Raw genomic sequence first — 18,461 nt, forward strand, 5'->3', positions numbered from 1 at the left:
AAATGAAAAATATCTGCAATTATTTTCAAGAGCAATTATTAATTTCGGTATTTTTAAAGCAAAAATGTCAAACATCCACTTGCTCCACCTGCTCAAATGTGAGGATTCAAGACTTTTGTGTCTGCTAATATGATATTAAACAATTATATCGCAAAAATAATCAACAGATTAATCCATATAATGAAAATAATGGTTCATTGCATCTCTACTTGTGTTTACACTATCTTCAGTGTCTTTATAGTTTCAGACTTTCAGTTTACATCAAAGCCACCATGTGTAGATTAAAAAAATGTATGGTGCCCTCAGTGGAAATAGAAAACATGTCAGAGATTTTTCAATCTAAATAGTCAGAATCATCTGAAAGCTAGTCTGACTTCCTAGATGTAGACTGTTGGTATAAAACCTGTCATTGGCGCCAATTTCCCTCCTTCCTTCTGCTACCTGAAACAACAAAGACAACCTCCAAGCTAGCAACCTACATGCTGAAACTGGCAAGTTACCCTTCAGTTAAACGAGCTAGCAGCTGGCACTTTTTCTTTTGCCAATTTACCAGGGCTCACCAAGTGCACAACCAAATTCCCCTGACACTATTTTGCAGGGGCACCATAGTTGCATCTAGGGTTTAGCCCTGCACAAGATGATAGTGATTGGCTTAAAGACATCCAAACAAGCCAGAGCGTTTTTCCTCAATCCCAGAATGAGAATTGGTGCAGTCGGACCAATCTCCAGCACTAACATAGCACTGTGGAGGTTGGCCTGGCTATGCAAGACTATTCGAAAGCTGATCCAATCACATTAAAATTCTACACATAGTGGCTTTAACTCATGAATTCCTACTTTGAGCACCCTCTGACTCTGGTCATCTAGTCATAAGAGATGGAAGCTGGATCTGAAAACTGGAATATTTTGAAATCGCTGAGATCGCTCCCCTGACAGTTTCCGTCTGTTAATCAGATCAGTGATGGCTTTCATTGCAACACCATAAAAATATGTCAAAGATTTCACTCAATTCAGAGGGTCAACAGCCCTGCTAGATGCTCTGTGAGGCTGTATTTTGGCACAATGGTACCTTGAACTAAATGCTAACATGCTCTCTCAATGACAAAGCTTGTATGCTTCTGCTTGGTAAGTTTAATGTTTACCATGTTCATCATCTTAGTTTAGCATGCTAACATTGGCAAATTAGCGTACTACATCCATTTACCAGTACTGTGCGTAAGTACAATGAGGAATTTGTACTATTTGTACTTAACTGAAGTATTTCAATTTTCTGCTGCTTCATACTTCCAGCTCACTACATTTTGAAGACAAATATTGTACTTTTTACTCCACTACATTTATTTGATAACTTTAGTTACTGGTTACTTTATGCAGATTGAATGCTGCATTAGAACCAAAATATCTTTTTTTTTTTTTTTTTAAATATATGTATTTTATGAGTAATCAGATTAAATAAAAAACATTGATTCTGATCATCGGCAAGGCAGGTAATTGGTCAACATAGTATACAGTGTATACATAGGCTACATGTAAATACCAGATACTTTGTGACTTTTACTCAAGATTGTAAAGGTGACTTTCACTTTTATGAAATTAATATTTCAACACAACACAACACTTAACTTTTAATCAAGTTTGACTCTTGGGTACTTTTTACAACACTATGGGAATGTAATGAGCTTCATAGGTATTTAGTCTATAAACCAAAGCGTTGTAAAATTATAACCTAGATCTGATAATGTTGGCAGACGAGTCAGGGGAACACCAAAGCTATTACAATTCATTCTGAGGGGAACTTGAAATTTCATGGCAATTAACTAAATAGCAACAGAGATGTTGTTAAACAAGTCGTGTGAAGCTTTGACTGCTTTAGGTGTACATTACTGCCTCACAGCCTATACTGATACTGTTATAACCACAGAAGCTTTAGAGAGTTTTTCCACAAGAACTCTTTAACCTAACCAGCAGCCTCCCCGCCTCACACATCACCCATTGATCTCCCTCAGGCTACAACTTCTCTTACCTCTTGTACTTGAGCTATGTCACACAACCTGCCAGCGTGTGTGTGTGTGTGTGTGTGTGTGTGTGTGTGTGTACTCAGTCTGACAATGGATTACTCATTGGAAAACAGACAGGCCAGACAGCCAAAGCTCACGTCAGGCAAGTTCAAACACGACACCCCCCTGTCTCCCCCATACCATATCACCAACAGACAATGTCAGGTTTCTTCTCCTTTCTGTCACCTTGACACTTGACAGGAGGGGAGCTGAGTGAAACCAAGACGGACTGGACTGAATGACCTGTGGGGCACTTCAGAGGGCGTGTTGTGTGTGCGTATACTGTAAAAAGAAAGAGCAGGAAGTGGGAAGCAGATAACAGAGAGCGGCTGAAACTTTGAGTGTGTGCAGAACGTGCCTGGAAGTGAAAGGCACAGACTTAAGTGGGAAGGCAGCGGATGTGGATGACAGGTGATTGTGTTAACAGGCAGGCTGGGCCGGACAGCAAGGTTGTCATCTGTCTGTCATTAGGAGGATGGAGGGGTGTTCATCACACCTGGTCAGGTGTTTTAGTAAAAGTTTGCACCAGAGAGCTTCAACCTCTGTGTTGATCCTGGCCTGTTAGGTCTGCAATATCAAAAGTCATAGTTTGACCAGTTGGGGAGTCTGCTTTATATGAGCCTTTGTGTATATACTCTTGTGATTTGAGCGAGCCGATACAAGACAGGGGTGGTTTACCTCACCGATAGCTTTGATAGGTTGCCAGGTCCTCCCCCAGATCAACCTGCCCTAACAGATTCCGCTGCGGATGCACTTGTAATTACAACACGGCCCTGCTTCTTTAAACCTTTAGACATACCACAAAAGTGACTTCAGCTCCCTTTTGTGTGCGTACGCATCGGCCCGCTTGTGCATTTATACTGTACATGCGTGTGTGCACCACTTTCGGTGTACATGTGAGGGCCTGTGTGCGTGCTTGTGTCTGCGTGTTTGTATAGGAGTGTAACTAAGGGTGGAAGGCAGCTGGGGCTGCGGAGGAGGGAGAGTGTAAGGTTGAGGAGCAATAAGAGGGCGAGGAATCACAAAGGGAGGAGAGAATGGAGAATCCAGCTGCTGTCCACTGTGGCCAAAACACTATGGCGGACCAGCTGAGAGGAGGAAGGTGAAGAAAGAAAGGACGCTGATAGCCTTGCTCTATTAAAACAGACAGGGAAAGGGATGATTAGAGAGAGAAAGTAAAGCGTGAGAAGAAATGTGACCAGGGAACATGAGGCAGGAAAGGATTTATGAGAGTCCTTGTGATGTGAATACAGACACAAACACACTCCAGCACAGTGCTGGATTGTGGTTGTCTGTGTGTGAGAAACGCTTGTTACTTCCAGAAAACTGTAGCCTGCCATCCTCCTTCCCACAGGCTGCGTTGGGAGAGCTCTGACATGGATGAGTCACTGCCACTGACCTTTCTAATGTGGTTTCTGAAGAAGTGGGACTTTAGTGTTTCTCCGTTTATGGCGAGCATTAGAGGATCTTTGAGCAGTTTGTGCTTTTGGATGGAAATCCTTCATTTTATACAATACAAGTGAGCACTTGGGGGCACGCCGAGGCTGTGAATGGAATTTCCTTTTTATATTGCTGAACTATAGTCAACAAAGCGGAATTCTTAGCTCTCAGTTACAGTATTTAGACTTTTTGGAAACAACTAGAGCTTTTCCAGAGGCTCATTAGGGGTGAAGTTTCTCACATGCATGCCACCGGAGTCAGAGCCTACTGTGCTATAAAAATCACTCATAAAATGTTCTTTCAGTGAGCTTCTTCGTAAATCTCTGGACTTGTTACCTCAGGTGTTCGATGATATTAAGTAGAAATAGAAGTATTTGGACCAGCCAGCTATCTTATCAAAGTCAGTTCGCTTTCATGCTGAGCTTGAAAAGATGAGTACATTTATCTACTATCTATAAATGAAAGGCCCCCTGCCAATACTTTACACAATAAGACCGTTGTCTGAGCCGAGCCAGAGAGAACCTCCATCGTCCCAACTTGGCAGCACCAGAGGCAGCCTGTGACATTTTACTGTGGAAACTTGCAGTGGGTGTTGGCCTTACCAGTGTGGAGTCTCACTGACTGTCGATTATTGCAAAACAGATGTTCTAACTAGCGAGGTGGATCTTGTCGTATATACCCCCTTTTACTCCAAGACAGTGAGCAGACACGGGTGCGTGTGTCCAAACTTAAATATACACTTTGATTTATTCTGTGAAAACGTGGTCCTGTCTCCAACTGTACGGTTGCTTGGACGGTTTAATGTAACTTGTCATATTTGTTTAGGAAAAGCAAAGATAGAGCATTTCCTTGGATGCAATTAGGTCTTTAGGATTAGGAGTTCTTGGAACACAGGGAGATATCAACAAGCAGCGTCCTACCAAAACTCTGTTTTTTGTGTCCTAGACAGGAGTTCCCCAACTATTCAATTGTCTGCCAGGTTTTTGGGTACAAAACAAAATGTTCTAAAAGTTAAAAGCTTAGGACATACCTCCATAGACACAAAAGGACAAGACCCACTGTGGACATACAGGATGCTGATCAGAAGAGGCAGGAAAATACCACTGACGCAGGACCGGAGATGTCAGTGTTTCTCAGGAAGGCAGTGGGCACTTGGAGCACTTCTGTTCCCTTGCACATCCCGGTGATGGGAAGTCCCTCCAATTCCCCTGTCTCTATTTTTAGTTAAATGACTTTTATTTATGCGTCATGCAGAAATCCACTTCGCAGGAGGTGAAGAGAGCTCTTGGCTCTGTGTTTGAGCTGCTTGCCTGAAAGGTCCAAATATAAATCTTGCTAAATATTTTGTCTGAGTTTCACTTTTATCCAGCATCTTTGGATTTATCTCTCTTTTCCATCACTCCCACAACCTGTATCGACCTTGTTACTCTCCTTAATTTCTCTCTCCTCGATCAGCTTTCCACCCACCTACTTCATCATCTTTTCTGTCTTTATGGAGCAGTATTTTCACTGAGAGCAGCAGTGTTTCTGCTTTTCTTCCTCGAATCGCCACATAAACCGTGGCTTGCTAAAAACCAAACCTCGAATACCATGGACTGGCAGAATGGAGGAAAACACTGGCAAATATAGATCTGTGGAATTTACTGAACCACTGACAGTGGCATTCCGATACACAGCCGAATCCTCTGCAGCCCAAATTTTAATGGGTAATTACAACTAGGTTGCTATTATGGTGCCAAAGTTACAAGAAGCAGTAACTCAGGCTGCTTTAAGAGTGTTTCAGGCTTCAACCCTGTCCCAAAGGATCGGCTGTTTTTCTCTTTTTCCATGTTATCACACCCATAATGTTGTGATGAACAAAATGTCGTAAACTCTTCCACCGCCTCGATGACATCTCAGTGTTTTCGCCTCTCCACCCGTCCTCCCTGCTCCATCTGCTGCTGGATTGCCCAGAACTAAAAGGTCAAGTTTACTGTGCCGTTGCACTTTTTCCCTCATAAAGGACTTTTAGTTGTCATCCCACCAGGACTATGATGGTATGTGAAGATGAGCAGAAACAGATCTCTGTGCAGGTTGCATAATCTGACATACTGATTGAGGCGGTGGAGACAGTGTGGTGACATGAGACTGTGGTGGGTGAAAACAGCTGGCAATGTGTGTGGATGTCAGCACAATGTCGAGCTGAAGATCGTGTGCTTGACACACAGGTCAATCCGCTGCATGTAATCTGTCATTGCACAACTCATGCGATGCTTGACATGATGAATACATGTAGAAATGTGTTCACGTGCGGACACACGCCCATGCAGAAAATATACACTCGAAGCATGCTCTTTGCACATGCATGTTCAGCTATTTACTGCTCTCGCGCACACCAGTGCCAAGATGTTCTAGGTGGGGGTATACAGTGTGTATCTAACTGATTTACAGCTAACTGAGTAGACTAAAAAAAAAAAAGCACAGGAAGAGAACTCCCATCTGTAGTAATATCCAAACAGCACAGTGTCGATGACCATGAGCTTCGGGGGCCATAAATGTGCATGTGAGAACTTGTTCAGGCCTGGAGGGGAGGAACACGAAAACCACAGAGAAATTAATGTTGCATGTCTGTTGTGCAGTAGCAGCAGGGTGTAAATGGATCAGGATGTATTTAGAACTTGACTTCCCAGATGTTTAGAGTTCAGTTTTAGCAACAGAGCATAAAATAAACATTTTTTTAGAAACTGGACGAACATTTTAAAGGTTACCTCCACTAATTTTACACATTAAAGTGTTCTTTAGTTCTTGAGGAGTTCTCCAGTGATGTCACTCAGTGGCTAAGTTGCATTGTGGATAATTGCCCTCCTATAACACTATTGGAGAAATATCAGAGATATCACGGTTTTTATTCCACACATTCTTCTTCCTTTCCAAAACCTGTCGCTTACAATACCCACAATGCAACTTGGCCACAATGTGACATCACTGGAGGCAATGTATCAGATTACATGCAGCTTCCTCTGGAGCCACAAAAGGCTTTAAAATACTTTTTTCACATATGCAGTAGTACTCCCCAAGACCTTAATTAAAATTGAGTAAAATTAAAAAAGAAAAAAAAAAGTAAATTGGGGAAGTTACCCTTTAATTGTCACGAGTTTCAAGGTCATTATTATAAATGCATATAAAATGAAAAAATTGTGACTTTCTCTAATATTTGGTGCTCTTTCTACATATTTCTCCATATGGAAGATTCCAATTACATATACAGGTCAGCTATCATAATGTTTACACTGACTGACTGCACTGCACTGATAGTGTTTAGTTACAAGGTGTGTGTATTGGAAAGGGTGTGTTTATTGTCAGTGTCTCACTGGAACAATACATGTATTTGGACACGATGTGTCACAGAGGAATCCAGACCGTTGAATTCCGGCATCCTCTCACATCTATTCATTCCCTCCTACCCCCTTTGTTTCTTTTTTGTTTGTCTCACACACAAGCACATTAATACGTCGCACATACACACACACATACACACACACACAATATTGATCGTGTCCGTGCTGAATCATACAGTAGGTCTTTTGTGACTCCATGCAGCCCGTGCTAAACTGTCCACTCACTTCACTTTCACATGTAAATCTTAATGTTATTTTAAAAGGTTGAGTGGTTGACCTCAGAAAATTGCCATCATGCAAAGCTTGTGACCCCTTTTCCACTCTAGGACCTCGTGCTGTATAATTTCAAAGATGCACTCCCAGTGGTTTGAATGCTGCAAGTATTTGTGGTCCCTCTTGGTGAACCAGAGGCTCCTCAAGCTCTTGGATAGCTGAAATTCTTGGTTGTATTCAACTAGACAAATATTCAGAAAACAAGTTAAGTTGAAAGGTAAAAATTATTGGCACTATCTGACTAACTCATCTTTTGTACACCTGTGCAGAAGATATCAAGATAGCTAATGGGTATATCAGCAAATATATATGTTTTCAAATGTATTCATTTATACACTTATTCCTCTGTAAATCCCTGTAGCTAATATTTTAACATGCTGTATGACTCATCTCAGTGAACTGTAAAGTGAAATTTTAGGGGGTTTCCCATTTATATCCCTGCTAATAAACTGACCTGAAGTCTTAAATCTAATTGTGGCTCAGGTCCAAGGTGTGGATGCCTGTATGGGGAACACAGCCCTACTTACTATTCTGGGTTACTGGGGGGACTGGAGAGAGAAGGGAGGAGTGAGGTACACCAGATAGTTAGCGTTGTGTCAAGCCAGACAGGAGTAGTTAGAGGGACGCTAGAGCAACTTTACCTTCAAAATTAAAGCACATTTTTGTCCAGCTATTGTCAGTGGTGGCTTACTCTTAAGTTGAGGTATTCCTACTTTACTTGAGTGTTTCCATTTTATGCTACTTTATACTGCCACTGTAACACAGTTCACAGGTGAATATTGTACTTTTTACTTTAACATATTAATCTGATAGATACAGTTATTTTGCAGATTAAAGGTACCCTGTGGAATTTTTAAATGCAATGTTTTTATCATTGGGTGCCTGTTTTTTGTCTGTTTGTGTGCATGAGTTTGAGGATGCATATGCATACTCACAAAGGTGAATGCCTCGCAGTGATTTGAAACCATTCCACTGACCAAGGTGGCAGTAATAGCCCGGACACGCAGCAATTTGCCTGCTAAAGCCAGGAAGGAGAATATTTATAGCATGTTGACATGGATCTAAATAATGCAGGTTTTAATAATAAAAAAAGCTTTGTGATTATGAGGAAGGAAATGCATTTAACACATTTGTTAGGCCTTAAAGATGCACACAATATTTTTAAGTGATCAACATTGAATGTAAATAAAAATTTTGTGTCGAAGAAAACTCTTTAGATATACATTATCAGTATTTTTTAAAAACATAATATACATAATACAAATGATAATGCATTGTTATGAATTAAACTAGCAAACACTACATATGCAGTAGACTATACCTTACTTTATTTAGGTTCAATTTAAAAAAGGAATTTGATTGTAATCGAGTATTTTTTAGCTTCTGGTATTACTATTTCTAGTTACTTTAGCAAACTTTCTAAATGTTTTATTCCACCACTGACTAAACCCATGGGTTTAACCTAAATGTATCATCATAACTATAAATAGGCTTGGTACATAGGACAAAGTCCATGTGTGTATTTCCGCAGCCCAGTTTGGCATTGCATAATAGGAGTTTTACTTTGAAAGTTTCGCCCGGAATTCTTGTCTGTACTCGCGTGCTTGATATTCGTGTCCTGAGCGCGAGCAGCCAGACGCGTTTGCGTTGAAGAGAAGCATCCAGACTTTGCGCACACGGACCGAAGTTTCTAGATTAGTTTAAGTTTAACTACAGACGTCTCCACTTACCGGCTGCTTGATCATGTTCAACGAATGAGAAAGACAAGAAGCCGCCTGGATGTGACTCATATTAATTATGATTCCTCTCACTATGATTTAGTGACTTCATGGGAACGCGCTCCTCGGGGCTGTGGAGGATATATGGTTGACTCCAGAACACATTAAAATTTGTGTTAGCCTATAAATTGCCTTTCGGAGGAACTAACTCATAACATTGTGATGGAGAGCCACCTGTGTTTCACATGGATGCTGTTGTGTTTGCTCCTGCGGTCGATGGCTGCACAGAACACCCCACCTGAAGGAGGTAAGCTCCCTCACACATGGACACAATTGATCCAGCGGAATCCATATTTATTATAATATAGGAAAACGTGCCAGGGATCGATTTGTAAGCCATGGCTGAAAGAGGAAAACCAAACTAAGTAGCAATAAAATGAAATGAAAGATTAAAGGTGCACTGTGTAGTTTTGTGTTGTTGAATCAGAGGAGAAAGATCTGCCTCAACAAACTAATTAAACTGTGTTTGTTTTCATGACTGAATACACTGAATAAACACACTGACCTTAAAGGGCATCACAGTTTCATACTGCTTTAGTTTGTTTATATTTGGCGGACCCTGCCACCTTTCTAGCTTCAAGCCTCCATCTGGGGAGCTTATTTTCCTCTGAGAACAGTTTGTTTATTCAGTTATGGGAAAAAAAATATTTCAGAGTTTGTATTATTACCTCATTAATGTTGTAAATATTAAACTTGAGTTTGAATTTCTTTTCCAAAACAACATGGTGCCCCTTTAATATCTGTTTTTTGGGACCAATATACACTTTAGCATCATATTGTGCTGATCTAAAAACTTCCTACAGTTATTCTTTACACAGCTTTGTCCTAGGTTAATATAAACTCAGTTTATATTAGTGGCACATAATATTAGATGCACTTTGCCACTAGAAACTGATGCTGCTGCAGGAGGTGGAGAGACTGTCTGGGCTCAGGGTGGATCAGGGTGGGGTTGATATTACACCAGTGTTCTCAGCGAACTGGCACATCTCCAGGTATAGAATTGGGAGTTGATGAAACCCGACAGCCTGGGGCAGTGGTTCCCCAAGAAGAGGGAGGGAGGGGGCAGTACGGGACCACCCTGGCTCCTGCCGAAGGCTTCAGGTGCTCCCCCCTATAGCAGGAAAAAAGAGGGTTGAATTCCAAATGATTGTCTGCTGATGAAATCTCTTGGCATTACAGCAGCGGTTTCCATGGGAAGGACAAAGCAGGCTCTCAGCTCACATTTGAATTATTATTTTGTTCCTTCAAGGGGCACTGTGTACGTTTTGGAGAAGAAGTACAAACTCAGAATTTCAGTATTTTCAATATTTATGAGGTGATAACAAATACTCGAATATATTCATTTTTCCATAACTGAATAAACAAGCTGCTGCTTTGAAGGTATACGGTGGCGGGGTCTGCCAAATATAAACAAAACAAGATGAAATTATGTTGTCCTTAAAAGTTAAGAGAGTTTTTTTAGTTTGTTTAGGCATAAAAAAATCAGTCAATGAAGATTTTCCTCACTTAAACTACATAGTGCACCTTTAAAGTAATAATCCGATGAGAAAAGAGAACAGAGCAAGTGACAGATTTTACCTACAGTTTACAAAATAAACTTAATACGATAAAATTTTAAAGTGATCTTTCTTTACCTCACAAAGACACTCACACTCAATGAGTTTATAAGTTATGTCACACACATCTCTATTAATCCTTAGTTGTGATCATTGACTCCAGATCAGCAGCTTGATTCACAAACACAACACAAACAAGAACTATCAGCCGTTATCACAGCGGTGCCTTCACGCCTTGCGGTAAATCACAAGACCATGAAGTGTCTGAGGGGCTAAACTTGGATGTCGCCGAGTCTGTCAGTGAGAGCGGATCTTTATGTCTGTGTTAACATACTAGTGAGTGAGATGCTGACACTTTGCTATTTCCATTAATAGGGACCCGAGGAGACTGAACCAACATAGCCTACAGTAATTGGGCTTTTCATAAGTGCACTTGCTGCTATTAATGTCAACCTTGTGTAATGAAGAGCTTACCATTCCCACACCCACAGAAAGAGAGGGAACATGCAGCCCAATTTATGGGCAATTATAAGTAATTAAAAGGGAAATAACCTGAGGCTCTGACTATTGACCTGAAATTAAATTTGTCTTTTGCGGTTCTCATATTCTTGCTACATTTCTTCCCACAAAACCTATATTGTCTTATTTGTGCATGTGTCAGTGTCGGACTCAGAACATACCCATGTGTTCAGCAGGTTGCAAGACCTGCTCCGCTCCCGTACTGTTTTACTGGGGCCACCTGAGGTTTCATGTTTCCACCATCACATCACTCGAGCGCTAATAGTGCACCTATAAATCCCATTTATCGTGCGTACGATAACAGCAGGCTGCGTTTAAGCGCGCCCCCTCTCTAGATAAACAGACGTCAACATATGGTTTCAGATAAAGACATACCTGCACAAAGGTGGAGGTAGGGGGGCCATGATACGGAGCAGCCCCCCGCGCTCCAAAGTCCAAACAACAAGACGGATGTAAGGAATTCTTTAGGCTGATGGAGAGAAAGGCGGCGAGTGTGGACGTCTGCATGTGTGTGTGTGTGTGTATATATGTGGGATTTTTGTATGCATACCTTGCAGCCTTTTAAGCTTTCAACACCTCCGAGTCTTATCAACACCTCATCTCATGTGTTGAACATTGAAATATTAAAAAAATGAGGCATTCAGAAACGGTTTCCGAAGGTGTCTGAGTCTGTGCTTGTAAGTGCGGCATTATCTCACTATATCTGAATCTGGCACATTTATTTTTCTTTTCTCTTTAACCCTAGCTCTGAGATTCTAACAGTGGGCGTTTTTTCTAGGATGACTGCACACTCAGATGATCTGCAACCAAATATTGCCTCAATTGCTGCTGCTGCTCCTTTTCTTTCTTTCTCTGCCTCTCTGCTCTGTATATGGCTATCCAACATTCCTCCTCGTCTCTCGCTTGGAACTGCCAGTACAACCCACCCCCCAAACCCTCACTCTCCTTTTAACGCCTTTTATTTCCCCTTGTCCCACCTCCTTTCTCCACTCCCTCTCCCTTCACCACTAATGCCCAGCAGCTACTGTTTTCCCTCCCTCCTGTCCTTCACTCTTGGCACATGCTTTTAACGACGCTTCTGTTTTGAAAGACGGAAAATTGGGGGGAAAAATCCACTCTAAGGCTCAGGGCTTGAATGCCTTTCATCCATCATCCACTTCTAAAGTTATCATAATGCCGGCATCATTTTGTAGTTCCAATGTTTGTTTTGATTTCATCTTATCTTTGCTGTAATTACTTGTTTCTTACTCGCTTCTGACTCTGCTGCTTTCATGTTGACAATATCCCCTATAAAAGTTGTGCGACTGTTCCAAGAAGGTCAACCGAGAATGGGAGGGAGATTCCAAATGTGTGTGCGTCAGTGAAGCATGAGAGGGGATCAGAGGAAAGGACTCATACAGGGAGTTGCACATAATTCCCACATCAGCATCTAAAGGCAGCATATTAATGACTGTATTAATTTATTTCTCCCCCACAGTGCTGAACTGCTGCGAGGGTGACGTCCTCTTCTTACTGGACTCCTCAGGGAGTGTGTCGTCCTACGAGCACTCCCGCATGCTCACCTTCCTGTCTGAGCTCCTCCGCCCCTTCTCGCTGGGAGAGGACCAGGTGAGGGTGGGACTCTTGCAGGTGGGCACCCAACCGCGCCTGGAGTTTGGCTTTGACAGCCACAGCACCCAAAGTGGCCTCCAGGGGGCTTTGAAGAACACCAAACCTCTCAGGGGGGACACCAACACTGTGGAAGCACTGAGGATGGCAAAGGAGCGGGTGCTGAGACCCGGAGCACCGGGCAGGGCCCGGGCAGGGCTCCCAAGAGTGCTTGTGTGGTTGACGGATGGGGTGAAACCCGGTGATGTGGTTGGACCAATGGCCGAGCTGCAGGAGGAAGGCGTGGCTGTGCTGGTGGTCTCAACTGGGCATGGCAACTACCTGGTGTTGAGGCAAGTGGCGAGTCCACCTGTGGAGAACCACCTGTACTTTGTGGACATCGATGATCTGAGTATCATCACAGACGACCTGCGGGATGCCATCATTGGTAAGTATGGTGCGAGGTATCTGGGGATTCTTGAGGTACAAGGTATAGCATCCAAAGTGTGCCAGAAAATGTATTCATTTTTTAGTGTTTAATAATAATCAAATAATAAATTATGAATATTCTATGAATAAAATCATCACAAAATAGAGGATCTCTTTTGTTAATCTATTTACTAATATGTCTGTCAATCAGAACCCTTGTTACCGCTTTGTGTTCTGGACTCTGATTTTATTATTAGATGGCACATTGCTTACATGTCTTTTATTTAAAGAAAAATAGAAACGTTTTTAATGCAGGAGACAAATTAATTGTAAGAAAAATATTGTCACGCAAAGTGCATACCTCCGCCAAGGCCCAACAGTCTCCTTTTGTACTCACTCATAGATACCAGCCACCTAAATACGCCTGATTTTTTTCATCATGATCCATGCATTATTCCCTGAGAAATACACGCAAATGTTGAAAAACACAAAGCTTGCAGCTAGTTGGAGAATGTAGTCATTTAGCTGCTAAAGATTAGATATTTGCTTCAATTGTTGGTTCGAGTTTATTACACTGACAGTTAACAGCCACTTGTCTTTACAGAAACAATGTCCGGTGTAGTCTGTATAATCAAGCTGCAGAAACACCCTTTACCAAAAAACTGTCCCTATAAACATATATGTTTCCGTAGCAGGAACAGCCTCATTCAAACGGCTACAATCACACTAGCTGCCTGCCCACTCAGCTACACAAAGTTACATTACATGTCTCTGTGCTTCACCCTAATTCCACACATGCTCCTGAAGACAGTGAGACTGAATAGGAAGCCGGGACGTTGCGAGTGTCTATGTGCATGTGTAAGAGTCCCTGTAATGAGATATGACGATCTATTAATGGATTAATGATTCAGCTTCGCTTACTGCATCTTCCAACACTATGCCAACCATGACACATATATATATATTTACAGATATAGAACGGGGGTGGTTGCCCACTTCTCCGGCCAGATTAGGTAACTGCCATTACACTCACAAGGGAGATCTGATTAATTCTACAGTATATGATGCAGCTGTAGACATGATGCATGGCATAAATAAGGCTTGTGTGCAACAAGGAGAAATGCTTGAGTCTTTGCTGAGTACCTAAAGATCCTGTCACAGATATCAATGCCTCTGCGGCATTTGTTATTTTGTTGCAGGGCCTCACTGGGTTGGCTATTTCAAGTTGTCTTGTTGTCGGGTTATGAATGCATCCAGAAACCCAAGTCTGGCTGTCTACGTGGGTGGCTGTCTGAAACCAAGGCATTTTTAGCACTCTGTCTCATCCTCTTTTCTGTCACCAGCCGTCTCTGTGTCTTCGCAGAATTATAACTTGTCCCTAAATCCTGACAGACCCATGTGCACACGGTAACTTCATTCATCTTTGTCCTCCAACAGAGATTATCCGAGCTGAGCGAATCACCGTCCGTGATGTCTCCACTAACTCTGCCACGCTCCAGTGGCGACCCGTTCTGTCTGGTTTGACGGGCCAATACGAGGTCCGCTTCGCTCCAGTTCCGACGGGTGGAGCAGGAGGTGGTGGTGGAACTGGGACCAGTCAGAGCACCAGTGGTAGTCAGTACCAAAGACTGATACGAGGACCAGATTCCAACACCGCCCAGCTAACAGGCCTGAAGCCTGACACCACCTATACTGCCACACTGACCCCGGAGTCCAATGAGCAATCGTTTAACGCACTCTCTGTCTCCTTCACAACAAAGCCAGGTTAGTTTACATCCTATTGACACATTGTGTCATGTCCCATAAATGTGCACTTCCTTTGCTATTTACTGTAAATGTTTTCATTGGGCTGTGCACTGACTAAAATACTTGATGAACTGTTAAAATTATCACGGGTTTCTTATATAATGATGAGAGGTTGACAGAGAGGTTGTTTTTTTTTGTCTCCGCACACACCAGAGGTGATGAGCCCAGCTACGGTAATGGTCTCTGAGTCGGGGGAAACCAGTGTTCGGGTGAGTTGGGGTCCTCTGCAGCCGGAGACGGTCACAAGTTACTATGTCGAGTACTCCGCCTTGCCCAGGGGCAAGCTCCACGCTACGACAGTGAGCCGAACGCAAAACTCCACGCTCCTCAGAGGCCTCCAACCAGATACCACTTACTTGGTCACTGTTAGTGCCCGCCACGCCTCAGGCAAGGAGAAGGCCATGTCTGTTAAAGCGTGCACTCAGGAAGGTGAGCTACATGAAGAAACTGCAGTTGAACTAGGTGATCAAGGATCCATTTACGCTAATCCTAATCCTACACAGCCTGGTCCTTTCTGGGTCTTAAATTTCAGATAATGACTAGCATTTCCATTCAGTTTCGACTAGTCCAAGGCCAGTTCTGAGCAGCCAGGGGAGCTTGAGCCTGTCAAATTTTCGATTATCAAATTAATTATTCTATTAAAGCATTTCTGTTTTCCATTAGCTTCTACTTTTTTTTGTCCTTATTCATATCCTCTCTGACTAACATGTCTGTGGTCTCCATTTCCAGTGACTCCAGCCCTGGCAGACCTCCAGCTGACCACAGTGGGAAGTGACTCAGTGCAGGTCGACTGGAAGGTCAGCGTACCAGGTCTGAGGGGCTACTGGCTCACCTGGGAGGGAGAGCAAAGCTCTGACCAGCACTCTTCCTTCTATTTGCCGCCCGATTCTCTGTCAACGCGCCTCACAAACCTCCCCCCATCGGCTAGAGTTTGTGTGTCACCCATTTACAGGACGGCACGGGGAGAGGGACTGTGCTGCACGGCGGAGTTTCATTCAAGTGAGTGGCGACCATTTCATGTTATGAAGTGAATTTCTGCAGTTAGTTAGGTCAATTTTTTATGGGAATAGTTGGACAGTTTGGGAAATATAGTTATTTGCTTTTTCTCAGAGACTTAGGTGTTTACAACACAATTAGAGCCAGGCTGCAATTAGCCTAGCTTAGCATAAAAACAGCTAACCTGCCTCTCTCCAAAGTTAAAAAAGTCACCTACCAGGACATCTAAAACACAAAAATGATATATCATATCTAATTTTTTTTGTCAATAATAAATTACTTTGTGGTTTTAGAGGGTAGTTTCATGGTCTTACTATTTCTTGATGAACAACAACAACAAACAATAAATGACCTCCACGAGTCACAGCGTAGCCTCTGCTGCTCAGAAGTGCTGGCTGGATAGATAAACTATTCTTCATGAAATAGTTATACCACACAACTTCCTTTAAAACCATGTATTTGTTTTTACGTATTAAACAGAGAAAGACAGATACAGTTTTTCACTCTTACGCTTTGTTTACAGGCAGATTTTTTTTACTTTGGAGGGAACAGACTAGCTGTTAGCACACTTTTAGCTTCCTGGCTTAACCTCCATAGCCGACTCAAAAGACAAAAGAGACAGTTTGGGAAATACAGTTATTCACTTTCATTCCAAGAGTTCGATGAAAAGGTTGATACCGCTCTCATATCAGCTGCCTAGCATCCAGCAGAGACTGTGGGAAATGACTGGTCACGACCTATAAATTGTCCAACACATAGCTAGGCTAAACTTTGTAAAATGCTGATTTGTTACAATGAGATATAACTTATTAATCAATGAGCTTTAGAGGTGCTTGTAGGTTCAGACACTAGAGTGGTATCAATCTCTTCATCTAACTCTTGGAAAGAAACATGTATGTATTTCTCAAAATGTCAAATGTTTTCTTTAGCTCACAAACATGAGAGTAGCATTGATCTTCTCATCTATCTCTCGGGAAAAAAGTCATTACAACTAGGCCTATTCCCCAAAAGGTCAAACTATTAGGCTACTCATAACTCTATTCCCCTAAATTACAAAAAACAAAAACAAAAAAACAACAAAAAAACTATATTTGTTTCTTTTTACTTTAACTGGTTCTCATTTTATTGTCCAGGTTTTGATGTATCTGTGTCTGTCTCCCAAAATAACAGAAGTGAAAATACTTTTGTTCGTGGTGCTCTGCATCTCTCTTCATAATCAGTTTCCTGGTTAAGATAGATTATCCACAGACCTAACAATCAAAACTATTTATTTGTTTTTTACCGGACTAAATATCCCTGAAATGGCTTTTTTTTAAATGTAATTTTTCATTAATGTGAACACCCTCAATTGTGTTGGGTAGGAGAAAGAAAAATAATTGTATTGTATAGAATGTATTTTGAGTGAACAGGCCCTTTAAGATGAATCATGTTTCTGTTGGACTCCAGATTAATCCCTATTCATAGCTACAAGACAGTTTATTACACAACACTTTGACTTTTCCCCAAATGTTTAAATGTCTGAATGTCAGTGTCTCAACTGCATATTTCTCCCTCTGCTCCTCAGATGCATTAGCATATGGCTACCAATCATAGCATCTCTGAACTGCAAGAGCACCTTACCAAACATGGAGGGACGATGGCTGACTTGAAGAATGCTGACTTTCATCCATAATTCTTTTCCCTGCCTCTCCCCTCTGTGGATATCATCCAAGAGAGATGTGAGGTTTGGCTTACTGAGCACTCATGTGGAAACCATAGACACTTAAGAGTGGTCCAGGACAATATGGCCACATGTTGACTGCAACAATCTGCATCACAGGGGACTGTTTGCTTTTTTATTTCCATTGTCTCATCTGGTTGACACCTGTAGTAAATGTATTGATTCAGTTTAAAGATGCAGAAAGATTTACCCTCTGTCTGTTTTGCAGATACAGAGCAGGGCATGTGGGGAATGTTGGATGTTTTACGTGTCTTGTTTTGGAGAAAGGCTTTGCACCATATGTGGGCTTCGTGCCCAAATCAGCGATTCTTTCTCAATCTCTGCTAACACTCAGAGAACATCTGATTTACATTTACAATCAATATAAATATGCCTTGTACTTAAATGACTTCTCTCAGCACATGCTTGATACTTGTGTGTGTGCAGGGGACATTAATATGCGGTCCCTAATAACAGGATCTTCCAGGACTGCTCTGAACTCTCAAGAAATTATGACCAGACCAGCCACATGCCCTGAAAACTACGGAGATGCTGCATATGATACAGATGAGAGTAACAGAGAGTAGTCCTGTGTTGGAAGTAGATCCATCATTCATATTTATTAATCAAGAATTGTTTAAATGTAAGAATTAATAGCATACATTATTTACTGACATGCTGTTTACATTATGAGACTGATACCTTTTTAAGCCAGTCTTTGCTGCCCTCTACTGAAAGGATCCTTGCAGTTACAGCTGATCGTCTTCTGTTACCCTCTCAGAGCAAATGTACTGTTTTATGTTTGTTGACCACTATTGAAATTTAACATGAGCTTGCAATAAAGTCCTTTTCATAATTTTGTTTATACTAATTGTTGTGTTTTATTATTACAGTGTGCACAGAGGTTAGGGCTAAATATTTTGCCACTGATTTTTACATGTCAA

At 41.9% G+C, this 18,461-nt stretch overlaps 1 protein-coding gene across 1 annotated transcript; it reads left to right on the forward strand.

The window, feature by feature from the left end:
- The first annotated feature begins 8,783 nt into the window (after positions 1–8,783).
- vwa1 (von Willebrand factor A domain containing 1) lies at positions 8,784–18,368 on the forward strand. The gene is made up of 6 exons (XM_073470404.1): positions 8,784–9,172; positions 12,478–13,035; positions 14,454–14,780; positions 14,976–15,251; positions 15,552–15,821; positions 17,383–18,368. The coding sequence occupies exons 1-6, from the start codon at positions 9,088–9,090 to the stop codon at positions 17,409–17,411; spliced, it is 1,545 nt and encodes a 514-aa protein (XP_073326505.1). The 5' UTR covers positions 8,784–9,087; the 3' UTR covers positions 17,412–18,368.
- The last annotated feature ends 93 nt before the right edge of the window (positions 18,369–18,461 follow it).

Source organism: Pagrus major, chromosome 7, assembly GCF_040436345.1.
Source record: "Pagrus major chromosome 7, Pma_NU_1.0".
Taxonomy (NCBI): Eukaryota; Metazoa; Chordata; class Actinopteri; order Spariformes; family Sparidae; genus Pagrus; species Pagrus major.

Coding starts and splice junctions, on each gene's coding strand:
- vwa1 (XM_073470404.1), top strand. CDS start 9,088: ATGGAGAGCCACCTGTGTTTCACATGGATGCTGTTGTGTTTGCTCCTG. Junction 9,173..12,477: donor GAACACCCCACCTGAAGGAG/GTAAGCTCCCTC, acceptor TCTCCCCCACAG/TGCTGAACTGCTGCGAGGGT. Junction 15,822..17,382: donor CACGGCGGAGTTTCATTCAA/GTGAGTGGCGAC, acceptor TCTGCTCCTCAG/ATGCATTAGCATATGGCTAC.